Source organism: Pongo abelii, chromosome 6, assembly GCF_028885655.2.
Source record: "Pongo abelii isolate AG06213 chromosome 6, NHGRI_mPonAbe1-v2.0_pri, whole genome shotgun sequence".
Classification (NCBI taxonomy): Eukaryota; Metazoa; Chordata; class Mammalia; order Primates; family Hominidae; genus Pongo; species Pongo abelii.
In genome coordinates, this window is record NC_071991.2 from 66,193,487 (window position 1) to 66,213,552 (window position 20,066).

The 20,066-nt window shown below is 36.9% G+C and overlaps 1 protein-coding gene across 7 annotated transcripts in view; it reads right to left on the reverse strand.

The window, feature by feature from the left end:
• The window catches only part of HDAC9 (histone deacetylase 9), a 917,296-nt gene that overhangs the window by 24,586 nt on the left and 872,644 nt on the right, over positions 1 to 20,066 (reverse strand). For all 7 annotated transcript variants that reach the window (XM_054559003.2, XM_054559009.2, XM_054559005.2 and 4 more), the window contains one exon: positions 15,468 to 15,552. In XM_054559003.2, coding sequence (XP_054414978.1) covers positions 15,468 to 15,552 — 85 coding nt within the window. The remainder of the gene's footprint in view (positions 1 to 15,467; positions 15,553 to 20,066) is intronic.

The window sequence follows — 20,066 nt, forward strand, 5'->3', positions numbered from 1 at the left end:
CTAAAATGTCAATTTGCATGGTTTTTATCTTTTTAATTTATCTCTTCATTATGTTTACACTTTCTGCTTCATATTGGAAGTACATTTTTAACGTTCTGAGTCAGTTTCTGTTTACTGATTTGCTTTGTGATCCCTTTCCTAGGTTTTTGCATGCCTAGTAATTTTCATTTGGATCTTGACATTGGTAATTTGAACATTTTTTGGCTATTGGATTTTGCCATATTATTTGAGAGAGTATTGGACTTTGTTTTAGCATGAAGTTAAGTTACTCACAATTAGCAAAATACTTTTGAGGCTCACTTGTACACTGTGTTAGGATGGCTAAAATGTAGCCTTTAGTGTAAGGCTAATTTAGTCCTATAACTAAGATGATACCATTTTGATGTCTCTGTGTGATGCCTTGTGTATTATAAGATCTCTCCACTCTGGCTAATGCAAACTATTCCCAGTTCTGTGAACTCCTTGAATTGTTTAACCTACTACTTTTTGTTGGGTTATTTCCTCAGCTTTATGGAGTCTCACCTCATATATGTAAAGAAAATTATTCAAATGAAACATTAAGGAAACTCCTGTACATGCAGCACTCTGTGTGCACACGCGCGCGTGCGTGTGTGTGTGTGGCAACTTCATCTCCAATATTTTGCCTCACAAATTCTAGCCACTTTATCCTCCTTTATTTAGAGGATAAAGTGATTCTCTTTTTTTTTTTTTTTTTTTTTTTTTTTGAGAGGGAGTCTCGCTCTGTCGCCCAGGCTGGAGTGCAGTGGAGAGATCTCGGCTCACTGCAAGCTCCGCCTCCCGGGTTCACGCCATTCTCCTGGCTCAGCCTCCTGAGTAGCTGGGACTACAGTCGCCCGCCACCACGCCCAGCTAATTTTTTGTATTTTTAGTAGAGACGGGGTTTCACCCTGTTAGCCAGGATGGTATCGATCTCCTGACCTCGTGATCTGCCCGCCTCAGCCTCCCAAAGTGCTGGGATTACAGGCTTGAGCCACTGCGCCCAGTGATAAAGTGATTCTGTAACTTTAATGGCTTTATTCTCAACTCAGTAATACCATTGGACCCTATTTGGGTTATTCTTCTCTATGCTGCAGCCTGGAAACTTCCTCTAGTCAGTTACCCCTGGAATCTGCGGTACTCATTTTGTTTCTTCATTGCCTGTAGGCCAATGTCTGAGAGACAGTGTTCCATATATGTATGGAACATTAGATATCTTTTTATCTCTATCTGTATCATATATCTCTCTATCTCTATCTGTATATAGTTTTCTCTTGTTTCTGATCAAAGGGCAACTTTGATAGCAGTTACTCTTTCATACATGGGGTCAGAGGTCCACTTATTGAATATTTTTGATTTCCAACTAATTGGAAAAATATAAAAATTCAGAAAGCTAATTTGCAAAATAGTTCAATATTACTATAGATGTTCAAACATTACTAAAGTATGGTTGATAAGGGGAAGCTAAGAGAGAAATTTTGAACTGTCTTGCTGAAGTTTCTTTTTTCTTTCTTTCTTTCTTTTTTTTTTTAGGCGGAGTTTTGCTCTTGTTGCTCAGGCTGGAGTGCAATGGCGCGATCTCGGCTCACTGCATCCTCCGCCTCCCGGGTTCAAGTGATTCTCTTGCCTCAGCCTCCCGAGTAGCTGGGATTACAGGCATATGCCACCATGCCTGGCTAATTTTGTATTTTTAGTAGAGACGGGGTTTCTCCAAGTTGGTCAGGCTGGTCTCAAACTCCCAACCCCAGGTGATCCACCCGCCTCGGCCTCCGAAAGTGCTGGGATTACAGGCATGAGCCACTGTGCCCAGCCTGAAGTTTCTTTTTTGTTTTTAACTGTCCTCATCTGTCACATATCTAAAACAGTGTATTTTATTTACCCTATGTTTATGTAAAGAGTTTTAAAATTTTGACAGTAGGTTAGATTTTCATTGGTAGAATATCAAGCTTGTTTAGGTTTTTAAGAGATTGTTATTAAATGTCATTAACTTTATAATTAAATCTTATTATTAAGTTATTTATAAACATTGTGTGCTCCATAAGTAATGCTAAGTACATCCCTGCTCTATAAGATGTTGTGTTCCACCAAAATTTAAATTTGTATATCAATGCAAAACCAAATGATTTTATTATCAGTGTTACACTGTTACCAAAATTTATAACAAATAGCTTTCACAATAATGCCCTGCTTTTTTTGGGGGGCAACTTTATTTACAAGAGTTTTGCTTTGATTCCATAAATTGAATGAAAAATATAGAAGAAATATTAGAATTTAGTGATTTTTCTGTTTGAAGCAATTAAGGACACTATCATTAGCAAGAAATTATACTAATGGAGTCAAGAGGAATTATTACCTCACTCCTGAACTTTTAAAAGTAATACTAGAAACTGAAAAATCGATTTACAAAATTTTTAATCATAGTCATTTTATCTAAATAAAAAGTAATGCTTCATAGAATGTTACATAAATGCACCCTCTGCAACTGCACTTCTTAAATTGTTCCTTTTGGTTTTAGTTTTTATTTTTGTTTTGTTTTGGTCAATAATAACTAAATTTTAAAGTAGTAACTGCTGCTTCTTTAACAGCATTGTGTCTTCAGTGTTTGTCTGTGATTTTGCTCTGTCCTCCTGACGAATAATGAATATTGACAAACATTTTGTTCAAGTTACATATTCATTATCAACTCGCTTGGGAGACAGAAGTAGAGCACTCATTTTTAAAATTCTCATTCACACTTGTTTGTGAGCTCATTTCAGCCAATAATGTTGATAGCAAAATTAAAATATGTAACAAAACATAAAACAAATATATACATAGTGAAGTTGCAATGTATAATAATTGACAAAATCTCTGTAGCAAAAGTATTGAGAGTGTAAATGCTGTATGGAAGGCTGGTCCTTTCCATTTCCTGAACATATTTTATTCACACCTAACTGCTGATTTCTCGAATTTTTCCCTAACTCTGTCTTCTTTTTGGTTTGTTTGTTTTTTGAGTCGGAGTCTCGCTCTGTCACCCAGGCTGGAGCGCGGTGGTGCAATCTCCATTCATGGTAACCTCTGCCTCCCGGGTTCAAGCAATTCTCCTGCCTCAGCCTCATGAGTAGCTGGGATTACAGGTGCGCACCACCATGCCCAGCTAATTTTTGTATTTTTTAGTAGAGACAGGGTTCATCATGGTGGCAGGCTGGTCTTGAACTCTTGACCTCATGATCTGCCTGCCACGGCCTCACAAAGTGCTAGGATTACAGGCGTGAGCCACCGGTTCCCGGCCCCTAACTCTATCTTCTAACAGCTTGGTAGCTTCATGCATGTCACAAGCTACAGCACTGACTACAGCACCCATGACTGGTGTGCCAAGTGGCAGCAATGTTGAGAATTTCTTCCTTTACCTCCCAGATCAGAAATTTAGACGTCATTTACAACTGGTATCCATGAGGACCCTGCACGCTTTTCTTAAAAGGGAAGCACTAGTTAAATCAGAAAAGGACCTGGAAAAGAGAGATGGGTTATCAATTGTATTTTGTATAGATTTAACCATGTGTTCAAAGTAAAAATTATATTTACTTTCCACGCATTTCTCATACAACCAGACGAAACAATGATAGAAGCTAAAGCAAAGTATAGGTGTAACACATCCATCTTTACTCACTTAATAAAACTATAGATAATAATACTTCATTCAGAATGAAAAATCGGAAACAAACGGTATCTGGATGAGATGTTGAGACTACAGACATAAACCAAGACTGTCTGTGGCAGACAAGAAAGAACTGTCATTGTAGCAGCCACTGTCAGGGCCTCATCCACATGTCCCGCCCCTTACTAATTGAGTGCACACAACCTCATTTCCATTCGCCAGAACCAGCATGTCTTTTCAGGACAGTTTTCAGTGCCCCTGGAGAGTTTTTGCTCTATGATTGGCCAGAAATGTCAGGGTAATAGTGTCCCCCAGGAGCAGTATTCAGGCAATAACTGTTTGGAGTTGGAGCATAAATTTCTCTGCTCCCTCGCAGCTCACATGAAATAACTCTGAGCTATGTGTTTTACATCAGCTCTCAGAATTTCCCCAGAGGAATTAAACTCTAGATACCTACAAGGATACTTGAGCAAATGACACTTCATTTCTTTTCTTGTCACACTTCACTATTCCTCTTCCTTTTCTCCCTATGCCTGCACCTGCAAATAAATTACTTGTACATGACTCCTTGTGTATCAGGATCTGTTTCTGGTAGAAGCCAAACCAAGATAATCTCCCAACATGTAACAGATGTAAGGAAAACTTGGTAGGAATTGTTCCTTTCATACATCTCAAGCGTCCTCTTTGTCAATGTTTTGATATATTCAAGCCCTGAGACACATATTACTAAAATGCTTTGAATGTTGCATTAGAAACCAATCTTTTTTTGAAAATTAGCTTTTATTGAGTAATAAGCTATCCCATGTCCTTGAAATAATGGTGCCAACATGAATAGTGAATTATCTCCCTGTACATAGACAAACATGGATATTCCGGTTTTCTTAGCAAGCATGAAGCCAGATTAAGGGGTATTAGATGAAATGAATACTCATCTTCTGGGAAAGAGTCAGTCTCTTGGATATGGAGCTGTGAGTACATTAATCAGAAGCTATTTATGAATAAACTGCAAAGCTAATTTGTTAACTCACCAAAGAAGTATAGCTTTTATAAGGGCTATACTATTACTGTCAGGATGACCAGTCCATTTTATCTCAATTTCCCTACAAAGGAAACCAAATTGTATTCAAAGGATTGTTTCTATCACTCCGTGATATGGTTAGGCTTTGTGCCGCCACACAAATCTTATCTTGAATTGTAATCCTCATAATCCCCACGTGTTGAAGGAGAGACCTGGTGGGAGGTGATTGAATCATGGCGGTGGTGTCCCCCATGCTGTTCTCACGGTAGTCAGTGAGTTCTCAGGAGATCTGATGGTTTTATGTGTCTGACAGTTCCTCCGCCACACATTTGCTCTCTCTCACCTGCCACCATGTAAGATATGTCTCTTTCCCTTCCATCATGACTATAAGTTTCCTGAGGCCTTCCCAGCCCTATGGAACTCTGAGTCAATTAAATCTCTTTTCTTTATAAATTGCCCAGTGTTGGGCAGTTGTTTAAAACAATGTGAGAATGGAGTAATATACTCTTACTTTTCGATTTTATTACCTACCAAGCATTCTGATATTGGAAATGCAGAAATATGGATACTTTCATAGATCTTACAGGTTGCCATTAATCAAATGATCATGCTCTACGAGTACATGTCTCACACTGAAATAAGCTACTGAAATGAAGGTACTGCATTCTATGAAATTTGAAAAAAAATCTGATCTTAATTGTTAATCAGAAGGTGTATATCTGATCAAGGGACAATTAAGCTGAGATATGAACTATGTATAGGAGTTAAGTAGTCAAAGAGAATAATAGCAGGAAAAAAATATATGAAGGTCTTGAGGAAGGTGGAAAAATAGCACACTAAAAGAACTGAAAGAAGGTAAGTTGGGTCAAGAGTAGAAAGCAGTAGAATGGTAATTGGCCCATTTAGATTTGGTAATTATGTCTCTAAGAGGTCAAACTGCTATACATCATGACAATCTCTTGAAGACCTGCATTGGGGAAATCTCTGGAAGACCAGCGTTAGGGAAAGTTGTTTGTCGTATATATCCAGGGTTCAGATTTTCTTAGATGGGTAAAGTTGAAGGGCAGGATTGCTGGTAAGGTAGATTGAAAGGTAGAAGGGCAAATGAATGTTATAATTTTAATGCTGAATGGAAAAAGAAGTGAAGACAGGAAAGGGCAATGAATGAGGAGAAATGAGGAATTAAAAACTAGACAATGAAACAGTGCCTTAGGTGTGCAAGTCAACAATTCTATGGCATATGGGTACAATAGCCTGATATATCCATCCCATCAGAGATATGCTTGCTAGTGTTGCTTTAGGATTCACCTTTTTTAGGTCTGCTAAGACAGTAACGGATGGTTTCCTTTCTCACTCTTTATCCATAGGAGTTTATGTCTTTAGAAAAAAAGAAAACTCTATTATTGTTTTAGTGGGTTTCCATGAAGAAGTGAAAATAAATAAATATTCTTTATCTATTATCAGTATTTGAAAGTAATCCTCCTTCTCCATTTTAACTCCACAAATAAGTCTTATTATTCTGATATATCTCATTTCTGCCGACTCTCCCTAGTGCCTTATGTTATTGTGCATTGGATTTTATTCATTTATTTAAATATGTATGTATTGATGTATTTGAGTTCATATTTTCTTGGGCTTGATCTCTGCATATATTGAGGGTCTAAATTAGAAATACATTCCTCCAGGAAGGAATTTTACTGGCTTCCTCCAGAACCCAGGAGTGGACAAAGATCAAAACTCTTTAGTATCTATCAAATTCATATCCCTTTGATGCAGATCTTAAGATTTCTTCTGCATTATAGCACTGATGCCATTATTTGCTTCAGAGATATTTCCCTTTTTTGTGTTACTTACTGCTCCTTATTAAATTTCAGCTTATGCTTTTTCCGCTCTCTTATTTGCTGACATTCTAGCGAGCCCAATAATGTATTACAATAAATTGTTTTAATGTATGCAGACTCTATTACATTTTAGGAGACGCCCGTTATAGTGTCTATACCTGGGAAGAGGAAATCTGGTAGAACTCTGTTCTCATTTTTGAAATGGAGTGGGAACAGGAAGGTCATATAGATGCTTTAATAGAAAGAAAGTGGGCTTTGACATCACAGTAAGACCAGGATTAAAATCTTAGTTTTACTGCTTACCAGTAGGAAGAACTTAAACAAGCTACCTAAACTTAATAAGTCTCAAGTTATTCAAACAAAATGAGGAAAGAACTGTGTATTGCAGAATTATGTGAGGACTAGAGATAATATATGTAAATACTTAGGAAACGATCTTCCCTTAAACCTGACTTTCTTCTAGTATGTCCTATTCTCAGTGAATGGTATCATGGTATCTTGTGTGTGTGTGAGATTGATCTGGGTGCTAACACCTGAGTATGTGATCACAAACTATTCCTACTCTTTCATAATCCACAAAGAGTTTTCAGTCCTAGAAGCATGCATAGTTTTATTTTCTTGGTTTAATTAGTTTTCCCTTGGTAGATGTGTGAGTGAAAAAAAAATTGCAGATGCAGTTGGAATAAAAAATACCCCCCAAAATTGTGTCTCGTAGCAGATGGCAGATTTTTCTTTTTTATTCTGATACATTCTACTATTAGGGCACCACCAACACAACAACCAGACTTTCAACATTTGAAGAAAATGGTTAATTAGAAGTTCAAAATCAACTTTCACAAAGCCATGTGTACAAGTCTGACCTGGCTGTGATACAAGCGAGGGTTGGCAGGGTTAATAGCGGGAAAATGCCTAATGCTGCTTTTCTTCAATGAAGGTCTGCCTGGCCCAGGACTCTAACGTCAAGACCTCTGTCTAAAGCCAAAGAATATATGACAAATAGCAGCTCACACCTGACAACAGTCAGGGCTTTAAACTCAACAGGGCAGGGATTTGAAATTCTGCCAATCCTTGCATTTTTTTCTGATTAGATGTATTTTACAAGTTTATAAGGGGCTCAAAAGTGGACGCACAGCTCCATGGCTCCTTGTAATTTGGCACTGAGCTTCCAGAACTGACTGTGGCTAAATCTCAATTAGCCAGAACTTCCCAAATTCCTAATTTGAACTTAACTTAAATTTTGTCTAAATATGTCACTTTGGGAAGAAATGGGAAAAACTCTACACAAAAATTGCAAAAGGAATGAACTTATTTGTGACGTAGTGTAACTTAGAGGCCAAGAGGGAAGACTGGATCTAGACTGCTTGGTTTATGATCTTGCTTTCGCCCACTCATTAGCTGTGTAACCTTGGGGAATACAATGAACCTTGATGTGCCTCAGTTTACTTTACTATAAAATGGGAATGAAAATAGTCACTACTTTACAGGGTAGAGAAGATTAAACAAATTAATTTTTAATAGTACCTCACACACTGTAAGCACTCAATATTATTACATTATTTTATTATTTGCTAACATCTTACAGGGTTTGTATTGTGTAAATAATTTCATCCAATCTTCCTCCGTAACTTCAATACAGTGAAAATGTATATTCCGGAGGATACTGCCTTCTCCCCGAATCGTTAAGACTTTCGATCAGCAAAGTGTCTTTTTCTTAAGTCTAATATTTTTCATTTCCTTTCAAATCTTTTCTTTCTTCACAATTTCCTATCGTGGGAGCTGATCACCACCATCATCTTAGTTTTCCAAGCCAGAAAACCCAGACATTATTAATCGTCTCCCTGTCAGTTAATTACCATATTATACCAATTCTACTTCTGAATTAAACTGCTCACATCTGACAATAAGCACTGCTAATCTCCTGTCTTCAGAGCAAGCACTGTGATCTTTTGATTTGCAGGCTTTATCATGCTTCTTCCCTGCTTGAAATAAAACCTCAAATGACTATGAGCTAAAAGCTCCTTTCCAATATTGGGAATACCTTCTTGTCCTTCTCCCCTGGATCTCAATAGGATGGAAATGGAAGACAAAGGAGAAGAGACATACGAAAAAAATCAAAATGAAATAGATGGGGACAAAAAGAAAGAAGAAAAACTGAGTTTGAGTTAGAATTTTGGTGTGCAGTCAAGAAGCTAGTAAAGTCTGTGAGATAATTTATGCAGCACACGTTGCAATCTGGAGAAACAACACTTTTAGTTGTGTACATAGCCCCATGAAGTCAAAACATTGGATAACATCCCCCCCGCCAACAAGAGATATATACAAATTCCTTTCAGCTTAGAAACAATTTGGATTTTCTCCTGGATTATCTGATGTAAACGCCCCTTCTCCTTGGACTGGGGTAGGTAGAGGATATTATAATGATGGGAGAGGATGGTATTTCAGATAAAAGAAGACAATGGTTGTTATCTTTATGGTAACATTACATAAAATACCGTCTTATTTTACTTTTATAGCCTTTTCCTTCAATTCATAACCAGTTCTCTTAATCGCCAAGAAAACTAGGTACCACATATTTTGATTATTCATTCTAATACATTGACAGTGTTTATTTAGTATTTTATTTTACCAATGAGTTATCTCCCATTGGAAATATAATAAAAAGTAAAATCAACAAAATCAGCATTCCTTTGTTCTTTTCTAGTATCAGTTGTTACTTCTGACTAGTTCCCAGAACTATAGATATAATAATAATATTAGTAATAATAATAGGAAGAGGAGGAAGAATAAGAGTAAAGAATAAGAATAACATAGGGGAAGAGGAGGAGAAGCAAGACGTCATTCACTCAAAAACACATACACAAAACATAAATCAAGCACAGTTCTGACAAGGAGTAGGTGTCAAATATACTTGCCTCTCATCTCCCAGGGAAAATCTGATTTCATTCTTATTACTCTAGAATGTGTGAGAGTGTGCTCTGTGCATTGCTGGTATGGAACCGTGGAGATAACTGATTATGCTTTAGTCAATTACATAGTTACTTGTAACATTCCCCTGCAACAAAGGAAATCATGTCCATTTTCAAATTGTCCTCAAAAGTTGGATAAATTCTGAGGATTATAAATTCACTTCTCATTGCCCTAAATAATACTGTGTGTGTGTGTGTGTGTGTGTGTGTGTGTGTGTGTGTGTGTTTAAAACAATAGAGGATTAGTTATACTCACAAATTTTATATACAAGAAACATGGAAATTTCTCCTCTATTTATGTAGAACACATTTGACAAGAACATACGGTGAAATTGCAGGTACTGTCCATTCCTCATTCTTGCTTTTGCCACCATTTTGCCTTGGTTGGCATAATAAGAAATTCTAAAAAGACCTCAATTCACTAAATAAGGGATAATCCGTAGAGTGGGGAAAACTGAAATGGGGCAGGCAGAAAATTCCTACTGTTCTTTTAGGATTCTTCTGCCTATTTGCCACTTTGTTGTCACAGTAGCACCAACTTAGAAAAGCAATTCTAGTGATGTGCCATGTCATTCCTGGTGAATTTCGTCAAACAAGTGGCTTGCTCATTGTCACATGGTTGTTGAGTGGAGGAGAAGATTACAATGGAATTCGTATCATTTTAAAGTCTCCTACACTGGTGTTTTTCAACTTATCAGAGGCAAACCACTGCAGGGTTGCAGCAAAATTGTGAAAGAATCCTCAAACCCTTGTGCATATATATGTTTCCTTGATCCACAAAACAAAAGATGCTATGATTATGATTATTATCATTCAAGAAGTCTACAAAATTGGTTGACACTTAAAAGGAATGCTTTTCTCACTAAGAAATTTAAATAAATAAAAGGAAACTATGGCTCTATACTTGTTCTCATATTTTGGGGTTTCACAGATTAATATCAATATCATTCATTATTTGTTTTTAGAACTTAAAGTGATAGTCTTTCAAACTAAATAAATTTACTTTTATGGATAACTCACTTCACGGTTCCTCCCCTCCCAAATCTGTGAAAAAGTTACAATGGGCCAGCACTGGTATAAAGAGTGGTGTTTTAGAACCCTGGCACCCACCATGCCATGCAGAAAAGTGAAAGAATTCAACGGTGCATGGACACTGTAAATCACTAGGGTGGGTTTCAGGAAAGGAAACATCCATATGAGAGTTCTTTATCTCACTCTGTGCTGACTCGTTACTGGCATCACTTGTTGATTATTACAGCAAGTTAGCCAAGTGCTAGATCCAGCTCTGAGAATTGTCACCCCAAGCTTACCCATGGAAATGGCAACTCACAAAAATAATCCATGTTCTTCCTAACTTAGAAATGACTCATCCTTGTGGGTCGTGAAGGAGAAGAAATGGACTCTCATGTATTTTGCTTGGTCTTCTTAATCCCTCATTCTGCATGAGTGTGCCAAGGAGTATAAATATGTGAGGTTAGTTACAAAAATCAATCCAGGCTTAGAAGAAAAATGTGGCAAACATTGACAGACTAGCTGATTCATTCATTCAACACACATTTGCAGAGCACCTAATACATGCCAGAGACTGGGCAAAAGATATGGCAATTAAAAACAAACAGGAACACAGCAGAAATAATATCTGCCATCAAAAGATATTGTGCTAAGTTGCCACGTACTGCAGAATTTCCTTTTGTAGGTCTGAATAATATTCTATTTTATGTCTATACAACATTTTCTTTGCCCACTCATCCACTGAGGAACACTCAGGTTGCTCCCATCTCTTGGCTATGGTGAATAGTGCCGCAACGTACATGGGAGTGCTAACATCTCTTTGAGATTCTAATTTAAATTCTTTCTGATAAGTCTTCAGAAAGTGAGATGGCTGAATCATATGGTAGTTCTATTTTTAATTTCTTAAGGAATAACATGAAACTTTTTTTCCATTTTGTCATCTCAAAGATAGTTGACCCTTGTATGCCATCTATCATGTTAAGATGGAACAAGACCCTCTCCTGTCAGGAAGGGTCTTCACCTGTCAGGAGAAATCATTGCCCTTCTGTGGCCTTGTAAGGCCTTTTCTCTTCAGCTAGATGAGCAACATAAACAAGGACAGGACAACATAAATGATCCTGTTGGAAAATATTCACATACATGTGGCCAGGCAAGGAGCCAATGCACCTCCAGCACCTGCATACCCTCAGCTGGGGGACTCAGTTCTCAAAAAGAAATTCACAGGAGACCTGTCAGCACCTTGCCATGTGCCTTGGGATAAGCCTATCTAGAAACTTGCCTGAATGTTTCCCACATGCTACAGGCCTGCTTCTCAACAGTAACATAGTTTTCTGATACTGTCGTTCCAAACTGCAGCACAAAAGAACCCTTCAGAACCTGGGCTAGGAGGTGAGCTGAAATCTGAACACCCCCCAAAGTTGAAAGGAGGCACTTGTGTAACACTCAGAGATGTATGTGAAGAGGAAGTGCTCCTGTTGAACAAAGACTACCTTCAGGGGCGGCTTCATAATGGGTAACCTGTGCAGTTGCGAAGCGCCCCACTCTCAGAAAGACCCCATGCTTGGTTCAGTGCTTTGCTGTTACCCTCTAGAAATTATTAATTTTTTAACAAGGAAGAGTTCACACAGTTTCCTTTTGAACTGGGTCTCACAAATTAAGTAACCTGTCCCTACCACTTTCTCTGTCAAAGGAGAAATGAGGAACACAATTAGGGTCCTGGAGTCCCAAAGGAGCAGGTGAAATGGAAGCATGGGTTATAAAACAGTGAGAAGCAAGAGTGCAATTTCATATCTCGTAAGGAAATCAAGCACTGTTTACTAATTAGGGAGCCCATAATTTTAATTTCCCAAGCCATTATGAAGTTTGAGACTCTGAAATACCCACTCGATTTTATTGCTCTGTGGACATTAGAGGGCTCTTTTCTCTTCCTTTAGTACAGAAGAGTGGCCCCAAAGATACGTAGTTATAACCACATAAAAATGCACCACACAGTGGTCAAAGCCACAGTGCTGAACCACTTTCTCTCTACCGATTTTCACTCCACTTCTCAAATGGTGAGAGATCGCTTTCCGATCTTGTGTTTTCTTTCCTTTTACAACCTCAACCCACTATTCAGAGCCCTCTCAACTAACATTTAAGTTGTCCTTGTGGTGATGCTACTTTCATTCCTTCTTGGTAAACGTTTTTTGACATCACCATCACCTTGACTTTCATCAGGACTGGCTACAGAATTTATAGGGCCTGGTACAAAATGAAAATATGGGCTGCTTCTTTAAAACGCAGTAAGAATTTTAGGCAGCAACAGCAAGAGCCTTACACTAAGGATGGGGCCCTTCTATGTGTGGGACCTATGTGACCATGCAGGCTGAATGCCCATAAAGCTAGTCCTGATTTTCATTGGCCTGAATTGAGTCACGTACCCATTTCTTAACCAATCACTGTTAAGTGGGTTGACTGACTTAGACTAAAAACAGCTCCCCTGGAGTTGGAGCTAAGTTGAACTTCCCCTGAGTTGCACAGTATCTGGTGGCAAAGATTCATGAATAAAACCAGACTCCTTTTGAGTAGATGTGAAGAGTGCATTGTTTCTGGGTATACCAAAATCGGTGTCCACTACACCATATATCCTTGACTCAGAAGGAGGAGCTCTGGTTGCTTATGGCCTTTGTTTTTTATGGTCTCGAAGAGTTATTCAAATCCTACCTACTCAAATCTGCCTACTTTTAATGGCCAGGCTCCCATGCACCTCACACCTGCTGTCAACCCTTCCTGGAGGGACATCCAGAGACAAAAAGATATGATTCCTGTCCTCCTGATGATTATCCTCTAATTTAGGAACCAGAGCTAACAGACATTTAAATATTTGATATTTTTAAGAGAAACATTGAAAATAAATATACCACTGAACCAACACATATTGGTCTCAAGAAATTATAGCATTATTGAATCATCAGTAATGCTCCAAGCTGGGTGGGGTGCTCATTAAGAGTTTAGAAGGAAATGGATTTCACAGACAAGTGATCAGTGTTGGGTAGTGTAAAATGCAGTTTGGGGCAGAAGAGTGGAATTAACAATCCTTAGTGGCAGGATACTCCTACAGCAAGTTTTGATAGTAGATTGAGTCTTTTTCAAGAGTCAAATAGGTTTGCTTGGCTAGTTTGCTTGGCTAGAGCAGACTGCAGAGGTCACTTGAAAACATCAGTGGTGAAAGGAAAAAACTATGCAGTGGAAAGTCATTACTAGGAAATTAGATCCAATATAAAAGGCAACAGTAGAGTTTTTAAAGATGTACAGAAATTATGACTTTTTATACCTATGTGGAAATAGAGCCCTTCACTTCTGTCGTTCCTTTCAAAGCATTTTCACTCTTTCTTCAGTTATCCAACATGCTGTTCAGCCCTGAAGAACCAAGCTCAGGCTACATCACTGTCAAGCAACCTTCTTTACTATCCAGTCCCTCTCACCCCCAGTTGAAAGGGACTGAAGAAACAGACTGCCCCTTCTCCATGACCTCAGTGTACTCTGTGAATACTGTATTGCAATTATTTACTTGGTTGTCTCTCACTCATTGGACTGTTAGCTCCTTGATGCAGAAACTGTCTTATTCCTCTTCCTAACCTCTGTGCCTTGGTAATTGATCAACATGTAATAAGGACTCAAAAATGCCTATTGAAGTGATATGCTCAGAATATACACAGGAACAACCAATTTTAACACTCTGTGTATATAATGGCTAAACAATGCTCAGAAAAAGATAATAATATGTATAAAAACTGAGATATTTTCATTCTATTAATGACCTGAAAGCATACATTGGATTGCATGTGGATGAAGAGGAGGATGCTGTCAAAGATCACTTCAAGATTCCTTGCTTTGAAATCTAGAATGACATGTAATAGACCATCTTTATCTAGCCCCAGTGGAAACAAGACAAAGACAGGACAATGACAGGATTTTCTTCTCAAGCTTATGAAATCACCTCCAGCCTTCCCTGCTTTGTCTTTGTCAGTTCCTGTACTTTAGGCTTATATCAGAAACTTGAATAGTGCACCCCAGCATTTGAAGGTTTATTTTTCTATTCCCTAAAAGTCTTTGAAATTCATAGTTTATTTCAGTTATGACATGTAGTCAATAAATGTTTATTAGGTACATATGGCCTTCAGTCACAGCATGAGTGAGATGAAGTGGAGAATTATTTTTAGTTCCTGTATAGCCTGATGTGTAAATATTCACAGTATCAAATAAGTGGGTAATTTAACTCCAGGCAACCCATATCTCCAAATTGCTACTGAACAAGCAAAGGCAATGACCCAGAGAGATAGCTGGCAAGTGGCTTCTTAAGTGGCACTTAATAAATGCTTCTACAGGACAGTAGCAAACCTAAGTGTTTTCCTAATTCTCCTGGACACCTAATAGTGCCCTTTGGTTTTTCTCTTCATGCTAATCTTCATGTTAGTTTGTGCTTGATTTCAGCATGTGTGTGCACCCATGCGTGCTTACGTGTATGTATGTGTGTGAAGGGAACTGGATAATAAAAAAAGTCTATGACTTAACCCTGCTTTGTTAAGTTGGATTTTCCCATACAGAGGCTTTCTCATTAATTTTTTTTCCTCTCTTGACACATATAAATCAGTAAATGATTGCTGAATTGCAACATCATTAGGAGGTAACTACCCTTCATTAAGATTGGATTACAAAATCACAATTTCTGCATTTATTTCATGGTTCTGGGTAAATGCTTAGTGATCATAGTGGTAAAAATTCCAAATACCTGAAATACATGAGAAAAACAAGATTCTAAATCTAGAGTCTGTACGTTTTGTCATCAGTGTAAGATAAGATTGCTGCATTAAGAGCAACACAGTAAGATATATACTTAAGAACGCATGTGCAAATTATGATAACTCTAAATAAATGTTTCTTCGTACTATAATTCTCAATATAATTTTAGTTAGTTTTACCTGCTTAGAATTTTTAAGAAAACTTTAAAGACATACTTTGAATTTCAATGATCTTCTGTAAAGAAATAACAGCATTCATATTCGGGCTTTGGTGGAGAATATCTTCTGCAAGTGGCTCCAGCTGCAAGAATAGTAGATAATAGTATGAGCAGAATATTATGACTTTATAGTAAGTCTCACAGAAGCAAAGCAAACTGAAACAACCCAGTCCTCAGGAAAAGCTTGCTCCGAGAACTAGTTAACATTTTGCTGATATTAGTTCTAAAAGTGTAGCCAGTTTTATTTTCTGTTTTGCATCCATGTAATTGAATTCCAAGGGGCTTTTCCATTGGTCACAAGACTAATCTATGAAGTCCCTGAAGCAGGTGCATGTCTGTGCATTATTCATTAAAAATCTGAGTTATTTGTGTAATTTTTGTAGGTTCCTGACAAACCAAATTCCATCATGTCTGTATACGCAGCTGGGCCCTGCAAACAAAACCTCAGGGAAGTTGCAATAGACAGAAAGTAGGCAGTCTATTATCCATACTTTCACAGTGTTTTTACATCTAACCACCTTATACATTTGAACACTTCATGATAGAAAGCCACGAGACACAGCTGCTTTTATTCAAAGGCCATTGAATAAAGTAGAAGACAAAGGGTTCAAATAACCAAATGTAAAATAACTGTACAGTTTCATTTAACTTCTACTTTATTCATAACTACGCAGATGTCTGTGTGTAAGCACAGGCCAAATTCCTACCTTGCAAATCTATCATAATCTTCTGGAATTACACTAATTTTTCATGGAGAAGCTCAGCAAACATTGCTTTGCAAGAAATGAAGAGAAGCTTTAAATAATTTATAGAGCCTATTTGTCAGACCTAAGTCTGATAATGCATCCCTCAGAATTCTGTGGTGATTAGTTTGGCATGTTGCAGCAGAAAGCGCATGGCTAGGGCCCTTGCAAATAAAATAGTTGTCCAGCTATTGTGACCCAAAAAGCAAATAAAGTAATAGTAACAAAAAGATTAACAAAAAAGTAGTTTTCCTAGAAATGTTAAGGTTAATCATCTCAAATAAGAACTGGTGATCAAACTGTAATATGGCACGAATGGGAAGCGATGTCACTAGATGCATCAAAGCATGAACTCATCTATGTCTCTTCATCTGTAGGAAAACCTAAAAAAACACAGGGATTACAAGTTTCCACCGCATATGTGAGTGAATCTTCCCCTCAGGGTCACTCTGAATTGATTATTCTATTCTTCAGTCATGAAATCTAAAACAATAGCACCTTTATTCCAGATGTCACAGGATAACAGACTAGCTCAGGGATATTTATACACGGGTAAATTCACTAACTATAACTTTCCAGAGTGTTTTTCTTAGCTGCCAAAGAAAAACTTTTAAACATCAAAAGGTTTATTTACAATACAGTTTGGTGAGAGGAAAAAAAAAAAATCACCACCACCGCTCTGTGGCAGTACAAGGTTCTGAAATAAACTCTTGAAACTTGTTAAAATCATTTTTTAAAATCTGGTATTTCAAATTGTATCTTCAAGGATGTGTTAGTCTAGTAACACTCTCTTAACTCAGAGGAACTACTGAATCATAAACTGAAGCTTACTTGGAAAACTCTTACGCATTAGACAAGGTTCAGAGGGCTACTTTGCTTAAAATAATTTTTCACTCCTTTCTTGGAGCTTAGAGAAAATATTTTTTAATAGAAACCAGGTATATTTTGCTAATAAAATATATTGAAATGACACTCTATGTTCCAGTATTTAAGGACAAAAGCACAAGGCGATGTCAGCATATTTAGCTCTTCAAAAAGCTTCCCTGCGACTTTGGGGTAAAAATCCTGACAAATTGAAAGGTGCTGGCTCCTGGAAAGAAAGCTATAGGCAGATCATATATGTAAAACATCTAACTTCTGGTCTCTTGCACACTGAGGTCTGGGCTATTTTATTGACTCAGGTTATATAGAAAGCATACGTGATTCAGAGTATTGAGAGTAAAATACAAACACCCCTAAACCCCCAATTTAGAATCTTCAGTTAGATGCAAAAGGGTTGTGTCTATTTTAAAAAGCAATTCAGACAATTAAGGCAATTAAATTGATCATTTAAACCTCCCAAACCATTTCCCTGCATGTTTTAGCTGAATGTCATTTAGAGGATTTAACCTTCAGTAAATTGCCCCAATTTGTTTCATTTTGAGTGTATACATACAGACAGACAGAGCTGAATTCAGAAAGTTCTCAATGTAAGTTCTTTATTTTTTCTCTGGTAGGTATGCAATGGATAATATTCTCTCCGTTGGCAAGAAGGCAAGTGGCATTTAGAGTCTGTTTTTATAAAATTAAAATCTTGTATGGCGGGACCACAGAATTGGGTTGTCTTTTCTACAGAGTTATTTATTTAATCACTCACAATTATAAGCACTAACAACATCTGATTGAAGCATCCACTTAATAAATATTTATGAGTGTTGGTCATTATTCATAATTTAATAACTAATAAAATAATATTAAATAAATATTCATTTTTAATAAATTTGGAGAAGAAAATAAGAATATGTGGTAAAGTTTTGCTATGTATTTAATTTAGGTGATTAGATACAGCAAAAACATTGGCGATTGAGGTTAATCAGCATTACTGGAAATTATTAAAAGATAAATAAGGAGTAATTTATACAAACAAGACAACTTTTGTATGCAAAAGTTACAGAAAGATGAAGCAGATGCAAATGTAGGAAATAGTACACACCCATCATGCCATTTCTGTCGAGCAATTCTTTTAAATAATGGTAATTATCATGGAGTTATAAGACACACTAGATAATTTTAACACAACCTCTTGACACTTAAAGCTCTTATCCAGCTTAATTGTATCTAAAGCTTAATCACAAGCATTACTCATAGCAATTCTTTACACAGATTTTCAGGCTCAGTGACAGGGAAATTTATTTTTCTACATCATTTTCAGAAAGTTGTGATAACGTATTGACATGATTCAGATGTTTGTTAAGTTGCATATACCATATACATTCTAAGTACTGTAGCTATTTTAAAACACCATAAAATTGTGGCCATTATCATCTTATAAGTAATTTCCAGGTTCTTTAGAATCAGATCATTTAAATTGTCAAAAATCATTTTAGTTGCCTAAGATTCATCTATAGAAAGAGGCGAGGCGAGGGATATTCTTGGAGAAGCTGTTGAGTAAGATTTTTAAAATTTATGCTGTACTGATGAGCTATGAAAAACAGCTCACTGATTTTTTTTATTTGCATGACTCAGAACAGAACATAAAAGAAGCTAAACAGAGCCTTTGCAAATGTAACAGGTGTGTGAGGATGGATGTATACATCAATCAAGCAAACGATCTATTAAATAGTCTTGTTAGCGTTTTTGTTATGTGTTGATGTTTCCCAAATATGCCAAGTGTTTTAATATTTCTGTACCTTTATCTATTCTGTTTCCTTTGAATTCTATTTTTTTCATTCTTCTTTGAATTGGTAAAACCTTACCAAGCATTCAAGGACCACCACAAATATTGCCTGCTCCTCAAATTCTCTACTAGAGCAAATTTCTTCCCCTCTTATGGCCCTTTCCCCCACAAATATTCTCATTTACTAAATACATTATGTAGTAGAAAGTCATTTTATCCCACTCTCTACTTTGTTGTGAGCCATTTAAAGACAAAGATGGAGACTGTATATGAAAGACATTTTTAAAATGTTGAATAAATGGAGAAATAATTAATTGAAAAAATAACATGAAGAGGTGGCCTTTATTCTGCTCACCATCGCTAACAAGACAAAATAAAATGGGTTCTTCCTCTTGGTTGCCTGCTGTAATCAGGATATGGTTTTAAGATGAAGAATTAGAACAGCAGTGATAATTCATTTTGTTTTCTAAGGTGAACTGCTCTTGCATAATTTCCAGACAATTATTTTCTCCTATGCACTGGCAGGGTTTCATGACATGTGGGCAGACATTTCTATAGATCAGAAATGCAGGGAAATGCAAAAGAAACCAAGACCCAGGGCAAGTAGGGGCAGAATGGCCGTGCCAATAATTAGAGGAGAAAAGGTCGCTTCCAATTGAGCAGGAAGGAAAAGCAATAGAATGACAATAACATGGAATGAAATTTTGAAAGGCATTGAAATTAATCTTCAACCCAATTTGAGGAGAATTGGGATCATCTCAATACCTAGACCTCTAATCCATAACATAATATATTCTATAATTTATTTATATGTTTGTTAACTTCTCTAAAAATATTCTACAATTTTGTGAATAGGGTCATATTTTCAGATAGATTTATTCTAGGTATTTGGTTTGTTTAATGCTTTTGTAAATTATGTATGTGTATATATTTACACTATATATATAAAATGTGTATATTTATAATTTAATTAAAAATTTTTCAATCCCGGTGTGATTCTGTCCGGTGTGTTTGTTCTCTGGAGTAGGAGTCATTTATCTCCATTTGCCTTCTCTCCCACCTAAGTGGGTGCCTCAAACCCATGGAAGATTTGATGGACGTGGACATGAGCCCTCTAAGTCCTCAAAATTATCTTTTCAATTGTGAACTAAAGCTGACAAAGATTATCACCTTAATGTGGATGATGATGAAAATGAGC